General features: G+C 59.4%; 3 protein-coding genes and 1 non-coding gene across 4 annotated transcripts; all 4 read left to right on the forward strand.

The window, feature by feature from the left end:
- ZNF213 (zinc finger protein 213) lies at window positions 685-7,168 on the forward strand. Its single transcript, XM_018040131.1, has 6 exons — window positions 685-978; window positions 2,746-3,245; window positions 3,858-3,981; window positions 4,917-4,981; window positions 5,182-5,305; window positions 5,632-7,168. Exons 2-6 carry the CDS (start codon window positions 2,847-2,849, stop codon window positions 6,288-6,290), a joined length of 1,371 nt encoding a protein of 456 aa, XP_017895620.1. The 5' UTR covers window positions 685-978; window positions 2,746-2,846; the 3' UTR covers window positions 6,291-7,168.
- On the forward strand, window positions 7,761-10,017 carry LOC102185053. Its single transcript, XM_018040140.1, has 3 exons — window positions 7,761-8,424; window positions 8,504-8,644; window positions 9,918-10,017. Exons 1-3 carry the CDS (start codon window positions 8,350-8,352, stop codon window positions 9,969-9,971), a joined length of 270 nt encoding a protein of 89 aa, XP_017895629.1. The 5' UTR covers window positions 7,761-8,349; the 3' UTR covers window positions 9,972-10,017.
- Window positions 10,041-14,842, forward strand: LOC108633250 (putative caspase-16). The gene is made up of 7 exons (XM_018040139.1): window positions 10,041-10,126; window positions 10,260-10,427; window positions 10,992-11,214; window positions 11,532-11,648; window positions 12,042-12,116; window positions 12,612-12,715; window positions 13,323-14,842. The coding sequence occupies exons 3-7, from the start codon at window positions 11,007-11,009 to the stop codon at window positions 13,434-13,436; spliced, it is 618 nt and encodes a 205-aa protein (XP_017895628.1). The 5' UTR covers window positions 10,041-10,126; window positions 10,260-10,427; window positions 10,992-11,006; the 3' UTR covers window positions 13,437-14,842.
- TRNAR-CCG lies at window positions 14,155-14,227 on the forward strand. The gene has a single exon. It is a non-coding gene; the product is annotated as a tRNA-Arg (tRNA).

The raw sequence follows: 14,895 nt of genomic DNA on the forward strand, positions 1-14,895 counted from the left end.
ATCGGTGGCAGAGGGCGGGGGTCCTTCTGGGTGAGCGTCGCCGACGGCCGCGTCCGGCTGAGAGACCCTGGCCGACTCTCAGGGACAAAGATTAGCCGCCGGAGGTCCCCCGCCCCTCACTGAACTGCTTCCACAGCAAGCATCCACTAACAGCAGATGAAGGCTTCGGCGGGACCCTATAAGCTATAAAGGAGTCTCCCAGCGCCGAGCTCCAGCTCCTGGACCACCGTCCCCTCAGTCTTCGACCCACTCTGGAGCGGGAAATGCCGAGGACGGACGGAAGAGTCCGCGCCTGGGCATCCCTTCCGGCGGAGCTGGCGTCCCACTCGTAGCTGGGATAAGCCATGTATCTGCCTACCAGGCCAGTCTTGGCTTCCCCTTTACGCCCTTCACAGACCGGAGGAGCACAAAAAAACTGAAAAACCAAGAGGGATGAAGACAGCGCGAGTCTCCTCAGACTGGGGGAATGGGTGTGGCTGTCCATGGGCCACTGCCTTCTGATTGGCCACCCTTGGGAATTCTGCCCATTCATTGGTCATCCGTCAGAAAGAAGGCAGGTATAGTGGGAGAACGGCCTTCTGGGGAGTGTAGCGCTTAGTGCGAGCCTCGACGCGTGCGCTATGTCTCTTCCCGGCGGGCCCCGCGCGAACTTCCGGCGCCCGGAGCAGGCGGCGGAAACTGGGATCGTGGGCGGCTGTGGGCGGTGTGTGTCTAGAGAGGGGCGGGACCGGCGACGCGGCCCGCCGGGCTCCTCAGGTTTAGTACGGGTCTCTGGGCGGCCCGGCCCGGCCCGGCCCCCGGAGGCATAGGCCGAAGGGGCCGCGCACCGCTTGGAGGTGCGGAGGGGAAAGCCTGGGGCGTCGCTTCAGCTGCCCGCCCCTCCCCCTCTCATCTCCGGGCAGGCAAGGCTCCTGGGACCCTGGCGGGGCTCCTGCCGGGTCCGCGCTCCCGACTGCCGAGTCCTGCTGAGCGACTCTGGTGAGTCCCTGGCTCTCTCCGAGCGGAGCCTCCTCCTCGGTCACTGGCGGATGAGCGTGGAGAGCGTACCTTTCAGGGGTTTTGTAAGGAGTAGGAGAGTAAAGTAAAAGGACGTGCTTCGCGTGTAGTAGAAAAGAATTGGAAACGATCTAAGTGCCTCGCTCAGCTGGGGTGGGTACTCATTGAAACAAGTATATCCGTACTGCAGGATCTCCTAGAGTGGCTGCTGAAGAAGCATTATTAGGTAGAAAGGCAGATTACTAAACCGTGTTGCAGTAAGAACTCATTTATGTAAAAACACGCACAAAGCACACCCCTCCCTCCCCCTCTCCCCATTTCTGTGGATACATTTCCAGTAATTGCTCCGGGAAAGATTGGGAGGTCAGCTGTCAGACTGTTAATTGGGGGACCAGCTGCAATGTGAAGGAGGAATTTCTCTTTGATGTATTACTGTATTGCTTAAATCCCCCCTTTTATTACAGTGGTTCATAATCACTTTTTTTCTTGAAACAAAAAGCAATTAAAGGGCTTCCCTGGTGGCTCAGTGGCGAAGAGTCCGACTGCCAGTGCAGGAGACATGGGTTGGATCCCCAATCCAGGAAGACCCCGCAGGCCACGGAGCAGTTAAGCCTGTGCGCCTCGACTCCTGAGCCCACGTGCCGCAACCAGTGTCGCCCCTGTGCCCCAGAGCCTGTGCTGGGCAACGAGAGAAGCTAGTTCAATGAGAAGCCTGCACAGGGCAACTAGAAAGTAGCCCCATCAGTCTCCACGACTAGAGAAAAGCCGGTGCCGCCAAAAGTAAAATTAATAATTAAAATCACTTTTTAAAAAAGCAATTGCAGAAACCCAAAATACACACGTTTCAGGGCTGTCTTGTAGAGTTGCAATAAGGTATAAGCAGGTGTCATGTTCATGTGTATCTGTGGATAATAGATGGCTCCAGGTGGTGTCTGCCTTTTGGAATTAAGTTTTCAGATTGAGAAAGATAATACAGCACATATATTGTATAACAATAACACTACCAGGAGAATCTGGGACAACACTCAGTAATCAAAACATTAAAAAAAAAAAATTTTTTTTTTTTTGGAAGCACCACAAAGTTTGCAGAATCTTAGTTCCTGAACCAGCGATTGAACTCAAGTCCCTGGCAGTGAAAGCATCAAGTCCTAACCACTGAACCACCACAGAATTCCCAGTTAAAAGAATTTTTTTTTAAATAGAAGAATAATATACAGAAAATACATCAGAAGTTCAGCTTGGGAGAAAGAAATGGCAACCCACTCCAATATTCTTGCCTGGAAAGGTCCATGGACAGAGGAGCCTGGTGGGCTGTAGTCCATGGGGTTACATGACTGAGCACATGTGCATGAGGGTGGTGGGAGATGGTTGGTAGCAATAAACTCGTGGAACTAAAAAAAAAGTTCAGCTTGATGAATTTTTATGAACTGAACAAATACATTAATATTTCTGCCATACAACATATGAACATTTACATTACCTGGGATAAAAGGAAATTATAAATATGCTCATCTCACGTCAATAGACAGGTGGTGAAAACCTGGGAGTTTGTGATTTGGGAACTGAGGATAAGGGGCCATGCACTTGTATTGGTAGGAGAGAGAGAGAGAAGCGTGAGCTAAGCATCAGAGGAGCGCCTAGAAAAGACTTCAGGGTCAGGAGGAATTGGAGCTAGAGCCCCTGGACGTCCCCCCAGGCCGGTGCTTGCTCATATACCACCCCACCTCTACTCTCTTGCTCTTTCCCCAGGAGTGCCCGTCCAGATGCCAGCCCTGCTGCCACTGGGGGGCCCTCTGGGAGACTGAAGACCCAGGCTGAGGCTGACTGGCCCTGAGACGTAGGCCAGGGCAATGGCAGCCCCCCCAGAGCCTCAGGACCAAGCCCCTGAGGAGGGAGAAGGGCTTCTGATCGTGAAGGTAGAAGATTCCTCCTGGGAGCAGGACCCTGCCCAGCCAGAGGACCGTGGGGACCCAGAGCTGTGCCGCCGGCGCTTTCGGCAGTTCTGCTACGGGGATGCGGGCGGGCCCCACGAGGCCTTCAGCCAGCTCTGGGAGCTCTGCTGCCGCTGGCTGCGGCCCGAGCTGCGCACCAAGGAGCAGATCCTGGAGCTGCTGGTGCTGGAGCAGTTCCTGAGCGTGCTGCCCGTGGGCGTCCAGGACTGGGTGTGCCAGCAGTGCCCAGGCAGTGGCGAGGAGGCCGTCGCCTTGGTGCAGGACCTGCAGAAGCAGCCAGTGAAAGCTTGGTCACAGGTGAGGGGCCCCTCCCCAACCTTGGGGGCACCTGGATGGCATGTGAACTGAGGAGAGCTGGCTGTCTCCCTAGAGATGAGTCCTCCATAGGTCAGAGGTGGGGGTTGGGGAGGACACAGAGAGCCGAGGGAGCGTCCACGGGAGCTTGTCATAATGTGTGGCCTTTCTGAAAGACACCGTCCAAGTGAAACTGGTTTCTTTTTGGTGACTTTGGAGGGCAGCAGCAGGACCAGAGGGGGCATGTTCCGAGAAAGCAGCTTTTAGCTCCACAGGATCTGCAAATGTTTATTTGTGTTCTTGGCAGGCATCTGGGGAGATGCTGATGTGTTGCTGGGGAGTGGGGTCCTGCGCTTGACAGGAAGGTCTCCCACCATGGCCCCTTGCTAAGTGGCTTTCTGATTCTGGCCTTTGGAAGCTGGTCCTTGCCTCGTGCTTGGTTGGGGAGATAACACTGCCCAGTCTGTCTTCTGGTCTCCCCGGGGGCCCCGTGCTGACCACCTTGCCCACCCCCAGCCTCCTGAGGAACGTGTCCTGTGTCTCCTTCCCAGGGATTAAACTCTGTCTCCCCGGTCTGGTCTCGATGCTGATGAGCGTGTTGTGGTTCCTGCACAGGATGTGCCCTCAGAGCGGGCGGAACCTGAGGCTGCAGTCCAGGGGTCCCAGGCCCAGGGGCCTCCCTGGAGGGCGGGGACACGAAGCCAGCCACCTGTACCCTGGGAGCTGCACAGCCATGGTGGTGAGTAAGCTTGAAGGTAGCAGAGTGGCTGGTCAGGGGCCTGAGTCCTTCCCAGGTGTTCCCCTAAGGGGAGCAGGTAGGGTGTTTCTGTTCCAGGAAGGCAAGGTGTGTGTATGTGTGTGTGGTGTGTGTGTGTACAAGGCATGTGGTGTGTGTGCATGCAAGGCATGTGTGTGTGTCTCTGTGTGGGTATGTGGTGTGTGCATGGCGTGTGTGTGTGTGTAGTGTGTGTCTGTGTGGTGTGTGTGGTATGTGCATAGCGTGTATGTGTCATGGGTGTCGTGGGTGTGTGGCATGTGTGTGTAAGGCGTGTGTGTGGTGTGTGCATGGCATGTGTCTGTGTGTGTGGTGTGTGCATGGCATGTGTCTGTGTGTGTGTGGTGTGTGCGTGGCATGTGTCTGTGTGTGTGTGGCATGTGTGTGGTATATGTGTGGTATGTGCATAGCGTGTATGTGTCATGGGTGTCGTGGGTGTGTGGCATGTGTGTGTAAGGCGTGTGTGTGGTGTGTGCATGGCATGTGTCTGTGTGTGTGGTGTGTGCATGGCATGTGTCTGTGTGTGTGTGGTGTGTGCGTGGCATGTGTCTGTGTGTGTGGTGTGTGCGTGGCATGTGTCTGTGTGTGTGTGGCATGTGTGTGGTATATGTGTGGTGTGTGCATGGCGTGTATGTGGCATGGGTGTCTGTGTGTGTGTGTGGCGTGTGTAAGGTGTGTATGTGGTGTATATGTGTATCTGTGTATGGTGTGTGTGTGGTGTGTGCGTGGCATGTGTGTGTGTGTGTGCAAGGCATGTGGTGGGTGGGTGGGTGGGTATGAGTGAGGGAGTGTGTGTGAGTGTGTGTGTGTGTGTGTGTATGTGAGAGAGAAAGACAGTATGTGAGGGCCCTTGCTGCCAGCCTGGGCCGGGCTCTCTGAGGCTCCCATCTTCCCCACAGCCCAGCTTCCAGCTCTTAAACAGGGGAGCACCAGAGAGACGACAGATACCTGCTTTGCCTCTGGGGTGAGTTACCCGTCCCTTTGTCCCCTCTCCCTGATGAGTCCCTGAAATGGGTCTCTCCTCATCAAGGCCGCCTCCATCCGTCCTTTTCCTGCCAGGACCCATCCTGTTCCCATCCCAGCACCCTGCCTATCTCCACCCATACCTGCCTGGGGAGTCCTGAGCAAGGCAACTCTGAGCTGGGCTTCCTCACCTCATTCTAGGGACCTGTGACATTTGGAGACATTCCCTTTTATTTCTCCCGGGAAGAATGGGGGTCCCTGGACCCTGCCCAGAGGGATCTCTTCTGGGACATAAAAAGGGAGAACTCTCGGAATGTTGCCCTGGGTAAGCATTGGGCACAGCCGGGGCTCTGGGGGGATCCCAGGCGTAGACTGGTTAGGCCCGTAGTTAGTAAGCGGAAGGTGCGGTAGATGGGTTAGGTCTCTAGTTAGTAAACACCTCTGTTGAGGAACCCTGGCAAACCCCTTGGAGGCTCCAAACGGTTTCTCTGCCGTCATTCTCATGTCCCCCGTTGCATGGAGGCTGGTTTGCTGGCGCGCAAGGCTATCAGAGTGAGTGCCCAGGCGTTAGCCCGGAGCCCCGTTCCGCTCCCCTCCTCTGTGGCCCCGGAACCGCGTGGCACTTAGGAGGCTGCCTACGACCCCTTGCAGGTTTGGGGCACAGGAGCCACAGTGAGAGAACCCAGCTGGAGGAGGTGGTGACGGCGCTCCCAGACCAGGCTGCTGGCGACAAGACCGCGTCCAGGAGCCCGGAGGAGGCCGAGGCCTGGGAGGGCGGGGCCCGGCCGGGGGCGCCCCGGGGGCGGGGGTCGGGGGCAAGGCGCGGCCGGCCGCCCACGCGCCGGCGGCAGCTCCGAGACCTGGCGGCCGAGAAGCCGCACAGCTGCAGCCAGTGTGGCAAGCGCTTCCGCTGGGGCTCCGACCTGGCGCGCCACCAGCGCACACACACGGGCGAGAAGCCTCACAAGTGCCAGGAGTGCGACAAGAGTTTCCGCAGCTCCTCGGACCTGGTACGCCACCAGGGCGTGCACACGGGCCAGAAGCCCTTCTCCTGCACCCAGTGCGGCAAGAGCTTTAGCCGCAGCGCCTACCTGGCTGACCACCAGCGCATCCACACGGGCGAGAAGCCATTCGGCTGCAGCGACTGCGGCAAGAGCTTTTCACTGCGCTCCTACCTGCTGGACCACCGGCGCGTGCACACAGGAGAGCGGCCCTTCGGCTGCGGCGAGTGCGACAAGAGCTTCAAGCAGCGCGCCCACCTCATCGCCCACCAGAGCCTGCACGCCAAGATGGCCCAGCCTGTGGGCTGAGGGCGGGAGCGCAATCACCCATCCGAATCCACCGTCCCAGTGCGGCTTCCTACTCACAGAAACTGGTGGCCCTGCCCTCCTGGGACCCTGGCTGACGCCTCGTGACATGGAGTCCCCCGTGACCTCACTGCCAGACTTCTGATGCTCCAAGGTTTTTCTTGTTCATTTACTGGAGCCCCAGCACGTTGCAGGCAGGTGGCCTGAGCACAGGGGAGAGGCTGGCACACAGGGAAGTCAGGACTCTGGCAGGGCCTGGAGTCCCCATCCCAGAGCCCTCTTCAGCCCTGCTTGGCCCCGTGGCTCTTTGCTCCCAGCCTCTGGGCTGGGTCCATGGGCCAGGCCTTCTGTCCTGCCATCCTGTGACTTCCTGTGGGAGGGAGGCTAAGCCTCAGGGTGCTGCTGGGGTTAGGGGTCAGGGGAGGGGTCAGCCCACACCTGTGAAGATGTGGATCCTGGGCTCAGCTACAGAGGCTTCCTGGCCTCCACCTCTTTCCATCTCCAGGCACTGGCCGCTCTGGCCCATCCCAGCAGCCCAGAAGCTGCCCGCCTCTGCTCTCAGCCAACCTGCCCCCGGCTGAGTTTCCGAGAGTCACCCTCCACCAGCTGGGGCAGGCGGTGTGGGCTCCAGGGACAGAGGCCAACTGTGCAGACTCAGAATAGGGCCGGCCGAGGCCAGCTGCCCCCACTCCCCGGAGTCTCGGGGTTTACGGTACTTCATGCTCGTGCTCTGTTGGCACGTTGTCGCCGACTCCTGAGGCCTTGCAGTCCCTGCAGAAGGGCATTCACAGGGACTGACCACAGGCCCTCGCAAGGAGCTGGCCCAGCTGACCTTAGAAGGGCAGCAGAAAGGTGAGAATAAACACGAAAACTTTCTCCAAGCTTCTCTTGTTCTTTTGGTGGCTGCTGGGAGTCGGGGGTGGAGGGGCCTGGAATTCATCCTGGGCCTCCTGACCTCGTGGTCCTGGTATGCTGGACCGTCATCAGGTGGGGCCACCGTCTCAGCTTCCGGGTGGCCTGGGCCCCAGGGGCTACCGTGAGCCTCAGGGGCATCCCCATGTCAGCCAGTGCCTGCCCCGGTCTGAGGACAGCTCAGGGTGGGACAGCCGGCACACCCCTCCCTACCCTGCAGGAGAGTGGGCGGCTAACTGGGAGCTGGGGTTTTCACCGGGGCCTGTCCTCTGTCCCTTGAAATGAGGCAGCTCGGAGCTGTGACTGGCCAGGGCAGGGGCTCGTGCTGTTGGCTGGACCCTGTGCTGGACCCTAAGGAGAGAGTACTGCTGAGATGAAACGGACACCAAGCAGACTTTCACGTCTGACCCTCCCCTGCCTGGCCCGGGCCTGGGCCCCTGCGGAGCTGGTGGGTGTGTGCTGAGATTACCTTCTACCCTGCCAAGTCCTTTCCAGTTCAGCAGGTGGTGGCCTTGGGGCCACCTGCGAGACAGTGGGGGTGAGCTGAGACAAGATGTCTCAGTTGTCCCCCGGTCTGTGCGCCAGCCTCTCTGGCCCCCATGTCACCCAGGCTTCATCCTGAGGTCACTGGATAGACTCCATTTCCCTAATGAAGCTGTGGGGCTCTCCCTGGAGAGCAGCGTCCAGCCAGGGGTTCCTGCCTCTGGGGCGGTGCCCTTCGCTGTTCCCCATGCCCACAGGCTGGCAGTGGCTGTGTGGGCAGGCTCCTATATGTGCCCTGAATGAGTGAGTAGGGGTGGTGGGTGGTGGCGGCAGGGCAAGAATTTTTTTGGTGCTGGTGGCAGCTCAGAAGGGAGATACTGGAGTGTAACGAGATCAGATAGCAGGTGGGCCAGAAGCTAAGAATAGACTGGGCACAGGCTCCTGGGGCAGGTGGGGGTGTGTTAGTGCCAGGCAGGAAGTAGCCCCTTGGAGCCAGGGAACAGAGCAGGCCCTGGCGGTGTGCAGGACCCAGGGTTCCAGGACAGGGGGCAGAGTCCAGCTCCGCCCATAAACAGAGCTGATGGGATAAGACTCAGAGAGAGGCCAGGCCCTGGGACCCAGAGCATTGGCACTGAAGCTGTTCGAAGGAAGCGCCCACGCCTCCCCCATGGCTTTCCTGGTGGCTGGGACCCTGCAGGTGGCCTCGCAGATGGCCGATGCTCGGGAGAGCCTGGGAAGAAAGGTAGGCGCTGTCTGGCCTAGCCCATTGCTGGCTCCCAGTTGAGCCCCACCCTGGCCCAACTCTGGCCTTGCCTCCCCAGGGTAAGTACAGTGTGAAGGGTCCAAGGGTGGCCCTGGCCCTCTGCAGCCCTGAGGTGTCAGCCTCTACGGTCGCTCTCCTGGAGGGTGTGTTCCAGACCCTGGGCTTTGAGAGCTGCCGGAGGCAGAAGGCCTCCGTCCAGGTGAGCCCTCACCTGCCCCCCACCCCCACCTCTGCCCTCAGCCCCGCCTGGGGCCTCCCTGCACTCAGGCTGGCACTCGCTCCTGCCCCAGGGCTTCTGTGGGGAGCTGACGAGGTTCCGGGAGCGGCTGGATGCCCACGGGGGTCTGGTGGGCTGTGCTTTTGTGGCCTTGGTGGCCGCCCCCCGGCAGCTGAGGCAGTCACAGCAGCTGCTCCTGGAGCTGAGCCGCTGCAAGGCCCTGTGGGGCCGCCCCAAGGTCTTCCTGCTGCTCTCCAGTGCTCCCGGGGGTGAGTGGGCCGGCCGGGGCCCCCAGGTCGGGGGCTGGACAGAGTGGGGGTGGGCAGGAGGGCTGAGACCCTCCGTCCAGGCCCATGTGCTGCTGCTTCTCCACCCAGCTGTCCCCGAGCCTGGGGCCTTCCTCGCCAGCCTGGGCGAGCTCTGCGGCCACCGTCCTCACTGGTCACTGCTGCAGCTGCTAACAGAGGTGAAGGCCCAGGAGGGGCATCCCGGGAGGGGGACGACGGCGCCAATGTGTTCTCTAGGGGGCCAGAAAACCACCCAGAGGGAGGGCCGCCAGGTACTGGGGAGGCTGTGACCCTGGCCAAGGCCTGATCTCATCCCCACCTGAATCCATTAACCCCCCTCATGTCACAGTAAGGCTTGTTGCCTACACATGGGCGTCAGCCTCTAAGCCTCGCCTCCCATCCCCTCCCATGCCTGTCCTCAACCCACTGAGGGGACCCCAGGTTTTCCAGCATCTGCTCAGCTCTGTGCCTTTGCCCAGACTGCTCCCTCTGCTTGGAGTCCCACCCCCCTCACCCTGTCATCCCAGCCTGGCACAGACCCTCCAGGTGTTGACTGTGCCCCTCATCACCCAAGGTGGATGCTTGAATTCCCATCCACTCCTGTTCACACTCACCCGGCCATGACGGTCCCATCAGACCTGTGGGGCCCTGGGGATCATGGTCTTGAGGTCCGAAGTTCTCACTGGGCAGCAGGTGGTCATTGGCTGACCCCAGAGGTAGGGTGGGCCCCAGCTCTGCTCCACAGTTCTCCCTAGGTGGTGCCCACCCCACGGGCCTTCCTGGATGAGCCCTGACCCACTCTGAGAGCACCGTGCCTCTGTGCTGGGCTGGGAGCAGCGTGGCTAATGGCTGGGCCACTGTCTCCCTGCGGCCATCCACGTCCTGGAATTCTGTGACCCTGAGCTTGACTAGGACCTCCCTCGGGCCTTCCCTTTCTTTCCTGTCTCCTCCTCCCTCCATTCTGGCAGGGGATCCCAAAGAGCCTGGCCAAGCTGTGCCCTGGAGCCAGGGGCCCCCCATAACTGCACCTCACAGAGTGTCTGCCTGAAGAGTCCTCCGCCCCTAGGTCTTCTCCAGGATAGCTGAAGAGTCCGCAGGGGCTGCCTACTGCCCAGTGCTTCGGAGTTCCTTGCGGGGGGCACTGTGCCTAGGGAAAGTGGAGCCCTGGGGGCCCGAGGTGAGGGGGCAGGGCGGGGGTCCAACCACACGGCAGCAGTTCTGAATGGGATGGCGGCGCGGTGAGACCTGGGCGGGGGTGAGGAGCTGGGAGGTCCTCCGACTGCATTGAACCCACTTAGCCCTGTCTGTAGCCAGAGCCCGGCCCCAGCACTCAGTATGACCTGTCCGGGGCCAGGGCCGCCCTCCTCCTGGCTGTGACCCAGGACCGGCCGGGGGCCCAGCATGATGTGGAGGCACTGGGGAGCTTGTGCCAGGCCCTGGGCTTTGAGACCACCCTGAGGACAGATCCTACAGCCCAGGTGAGGGGAAGCCCAGAACCTCTGGAGTGCTCCGAAGGAAGGGTACCCTGCACCCGGACCCTGGGGACTCTCTCCTGGGCCTCTTACCAATCGTGGGCAGGAAATGCACCCCCATCCTCCCTGTTGCATGCACGCATCTATGCTAACCCACTTCCCTGCCCCTGGAAGTCCAGTCTCCCAGGCCCTTGCCACCTCCCACGCTGGCCCCTGCTCAAGGCTCTAGCTGGACCCTCAGGTTTTTCCTGGGAGGGTCTCTGGTTCCTTCCCAGACAGCTGTCGGCTCACTGCTCTCCCCTCATGGCCCTTAACTTTTTGGTGCAACTTCTCTGTGGCGATCGGAGAACCAACTGCAGGAAGCTGGATCCACATCACCTCCAATGAGGCTGTGCTGGGTTTTGCAGCAGGGGGGTTGGCTAGAAAAAGGTCTTGCTCTCCCTGGGCCTGAGGCTGGCAGGAGGTGAGAGATAGTGTGGGTTGAGGGCTACAGAAAGCACCCAGGAGGGGGACACCAGGTACTAGGCAGGCTGTGACACTGGCCCGGCCCGATCTCATCCCCCCTCCCAGGCTTTCCAGGAGGAGATGGCCCAGTTCCGGAAGCGGCTGGACGCCCACAGGGGCCCTGTGAGCTGTGCCCTTGTGGCCCTCATGGCCCACGGGGGGCCTCAAGGGCAGCTCCTGGGGGCTGACGGGCAAGAGGGGCAGCTGGAGATGCTTGTGCAGGAGCTGAGCCACTGCAGGGCACTGCGAGGCCACCCCAAGATCTTCCTGCTTCAGGCTTGCCGTGGGGGTGAGCAGGCCCTGGGCCCGCCCTGGAGGCCTACCTCCTGCTGCCCTTCCTCTCTTCATCCTGCGCTCAGCCTCCCAGGACTTGCTGTTCACCTCCTCCAGAAAGCCTGAGCACTCCCCTTCTCCTGCCCACCTCCCAGCCTCTCCTAGAGGTCATGTCCATGAACCTGAGCCTTCACCCTCAGCATGTGTCATTCAGTGCTCTGTTTCCAGCCTGGCAGGCTGGCCCAGAAGCTCTGGGGGTTGGGAGCTAGAATCCTGGAAGCACCCTGGGGTGTCTTCTGAGTGAAAGGACCTGACTGTCCCCTCTGTCCCCAGGGCACAGGGATGCGGGTGTGGAACCTGCAGCTTTCCCTTGGTTCAGACGCTGGCTGCGGGCACCACCAGCCACCCCCTCCCAGGCCGATGTCCTTCACATCTGTACTGATGTGCAAGGTGGGTCTGCCTACCAGAGGGCTTGGGTAGAGCTGGTGGGGAAGCTGCCAAGAGGGCGTTTCCGGGGCTTTGAGCTGGGATCCTGCTGTCACCTCCCTCCTCTCTTTGCCAAGAGGATAGGAAGGGAAACCTTCCTAAAGGGTAAGGACCTTTGAAAATTGAGAGTTCTCCCCCCTACTTGAGCCCGAAACAGCCCTGGAGACAGGAAGGGAAAATAGCTCTTCTCAGGTAACACAGCTGGTAAGTGGCAGGGCTGAGATTTGAAACACGATCTATGTTTCCTGCCTGGCACTCTTTCTACTGCCTTGTGTGCCCTTGAGCCAGACTTGAGGGGGCCCTCGGGGCAGGTGGAGTCCAAGGATGCTGGGTAAAAGGTGTTGGTCCCTCTTGTAGGCAGCTCCTCCAGGGGCCCTACTCCAGGGAGCCCTAACCATGCAGATGTGCTGATGGTCTATGCAGCCGCTGAAGGTAAGGTCATCATGAAACCGAGTTACACAGAGCCCAACCTCCTGGCCAGAGATCTGAAGTGGCATTAGGGACATCTGGGGCTTGGCTGTTGGGGTGCAGCCCCATTGCAATTAAGCCATCTTCCTTCCATATTTATTATTTGTGACAATAGTAACATGGAGAGCACAAACTGAGGGCTGGCTCTGCTAAGCACTCGACTTGACTCCTCTCCTCTAGGTTGTAAGGTCCATGAGGGCAGGACAGTTCTGTCTGCCTCAGGGCCAGGCAAATAGTGCGTTCACAGTAAATGTTTCTTAGACATTGAATCCATGGTATATTCACGCCACGAACATTGAGCAACAACTTAATCCAGAAGCAAGAAGGTGCTGCTCCCTACCCCAAACCCTGGGGTCCTGTGTGCTTGCCCCCACTTCCACTAACAAAAGGCCCCTGGGGACTGGAAGGCAACTGGGAGGGGACCAGTTGTGACCTTCTGGCCCTGGTCCCCTGGCCTAGGCTGTGTGGCCTATCGGGATGAGAAGGGCTCAGACTTTATCCAGATGCTGGTGGAGGTCCTCGGAGCTGACCCCAAGGCAGACCTCCTGGAGCAGGTGACTGAGGTGAGTTGTGGGGTAGGGGAGGTGGCCTGGGGAGAGGGGCTGGATTCAGCCTTCTTCTCAGCTCCCATGTTCTGCTCACCTCCTAGTCATCCTTTTGCTGAAGGAGGAATTCCTTTGCCCTCAGAAACATGAGATGGTTGAACACACAACCCCTGACACTAGACAGAGACACGGCCAGCAGTTATTAGCCACGTATGCTCACAGCTGGGGGACAAGGCCACCTTGGGCCATGCAGGCCTCCTGGGGTTGCCCTGGGGAGCAGAGAGAACCAGCAGGGGCTGCAGACACAGGCCCAGTAGATGCAGGATGTGGGGGTACTTGTTGGAATAATTTCACAGGTTGACAGGGAACTGAAGCCCTTCAGGATGAGAGAGGAGGTGGAGGGCATCTGGTCTGGTTGGTGCGAGAACTAGCAGCGAGAGGGGCCTTCCCTGCTGGGTAGGGGGCACATCTAACAAGAGCAGGGGAAACTGAGGGGGCCTGTGAGCCCCAAAGATGTCAAGGCAGCACTTGAAACTTCTGGCCTCACAAGACACTGGGTGCCAGGCTAGGCGCGGGCGTGGGGAACCTGGCCGTCCTGGACACAGGCTGAGTGTGGTCCACACAGGTCAATCGGCAGGTGTGTGAGCTGGACATGCTGGGTCCCGACTGTGATGAGCGCTGCAAGGCCTGTCTGGAGATCCGCAGCTCCCTGAGGCGCCGGCTCTGCCTGCAGGTCTGACCGCGCCGCGGCTACCCAGGAGTGCTGACAGCGGGGAGCCGCACACCAGCACCACCAGTGACCCCATCCACCCCCTCGGTTTCGTCTCCTAAAAACAGCGATGTAACACAGGAGGCTTGGCTGGCATGGAATAAACGTGGTGATCGCTGGACACGTGAATAGCGCCCGCACGCAGGGAACTAGGACAATAAGCGAGATGATGTATGGAGCACCGGGCACTTCGGAGGCTGGGCCCACCGGGGGAAGAAGGGGAGCCTCCGGGACTAAGAAAGCCCCACATGGGCTAGGCGGCGCTGGATGTCCTGGGAAGGGGCAGCCCAGGGTCCACAGCACCCTCCCAGCACCCCCACCCCACCTGCACCGCACGCTGGGGCCGCGGACGGGGTTGGATGGCAGGTTTGGTGATGCTGCGATAGAGGAAGCAAAGGGGCTGCGGGAGCGGCCGGCAGCCCGGCCCCAGCGTGGGCCTGGGGCTCGTGGGAGAAGAGATCAGGAGCCCTCGGGACAGGAGGGGCTTGGGCAGCGCCACGCAGGCTTGAACTCTGAGTTGCACGGCCACCTCAGCGGTGCTCAGTCGCGCTGCCCAGCTGCGGGCCCGGCTCACCAGGAGCCCCGGGGGCGGGGCGCCGGGCCAGTGTGCGCATGCGTGCTTTGGGGTGGCACTGCGCAGGCGCTTGCAAAAGGTTTATGAGAAAAGCTGAGAGACCATTCTCCGCAAGGCCGCGTGGCCTAATGGATAAGGCGTCTGATTCCGGATCAGAAGATTGAGGGTTCGAGTCCCTTCGTGGTCGTTGCAGTGTTCAGTTTTCCTCCTTAAATTTAAAATTTTCCGTGTCTCCCAACCTTACTGAAGCCTAGGACCCTCGGGCTGTCAGCCACACTCCCTCCTGCCCCTCAGATGCATCCCTGCTCCTAAGGGGCTCGGGACCCAAGGGTGAACCCTTGGGCACTGTGGGGAGACCTACGCTGATCAAGCCCGGGCGGACTGCTGACCCTAGAACCCCTGACATAAGTCCCAGGAGCCTAGGGGCGACTGGCTGCATTAATATAGTTCAGATGACTAGACTGCGACAGATGAGGGGTTGGACTTTTGCGGGGTGGCCCACCCTCAAGGGGTCAGGGGCATTTAAAAATATACGATTATTGTGATAAAAAAGTTTTGGAAATAGATAGTAATGATGATGGTTGCGCAATATGGTAAATGTAACTGATGCCACTAAAATGTACACTAAAAATGGTCAAAATGGCAAATTTAATGTTATGCATATATTTAAACACTAAAATTTTTAAAAAATTATAATAGATTATTTCGATTTCTTGCAGTGAATATACCCTTAAATGATTCAGTTCAGTTCAGTTCATTTCAGTCGCTCAGTCGTGTCTGGCTCTTTGCGACCCCATGAATCGCAGCACACCAGGCCTCCCTGTCCATCACCAACTCCCGGAGTTCACTCAGACT

Source organism: Capra hircus, chromosome 25 (assembly GCF_001704415.2).
Source record: "Capra hircus breed San Clemente chromosome 25, ASM170441v1, whole genome shotgun sequence".
NCBI lineage: Eukaryota > Metazoa > Chordata > Mammalia > Artiodactyla > Bovidae > Capra > Capra hircus.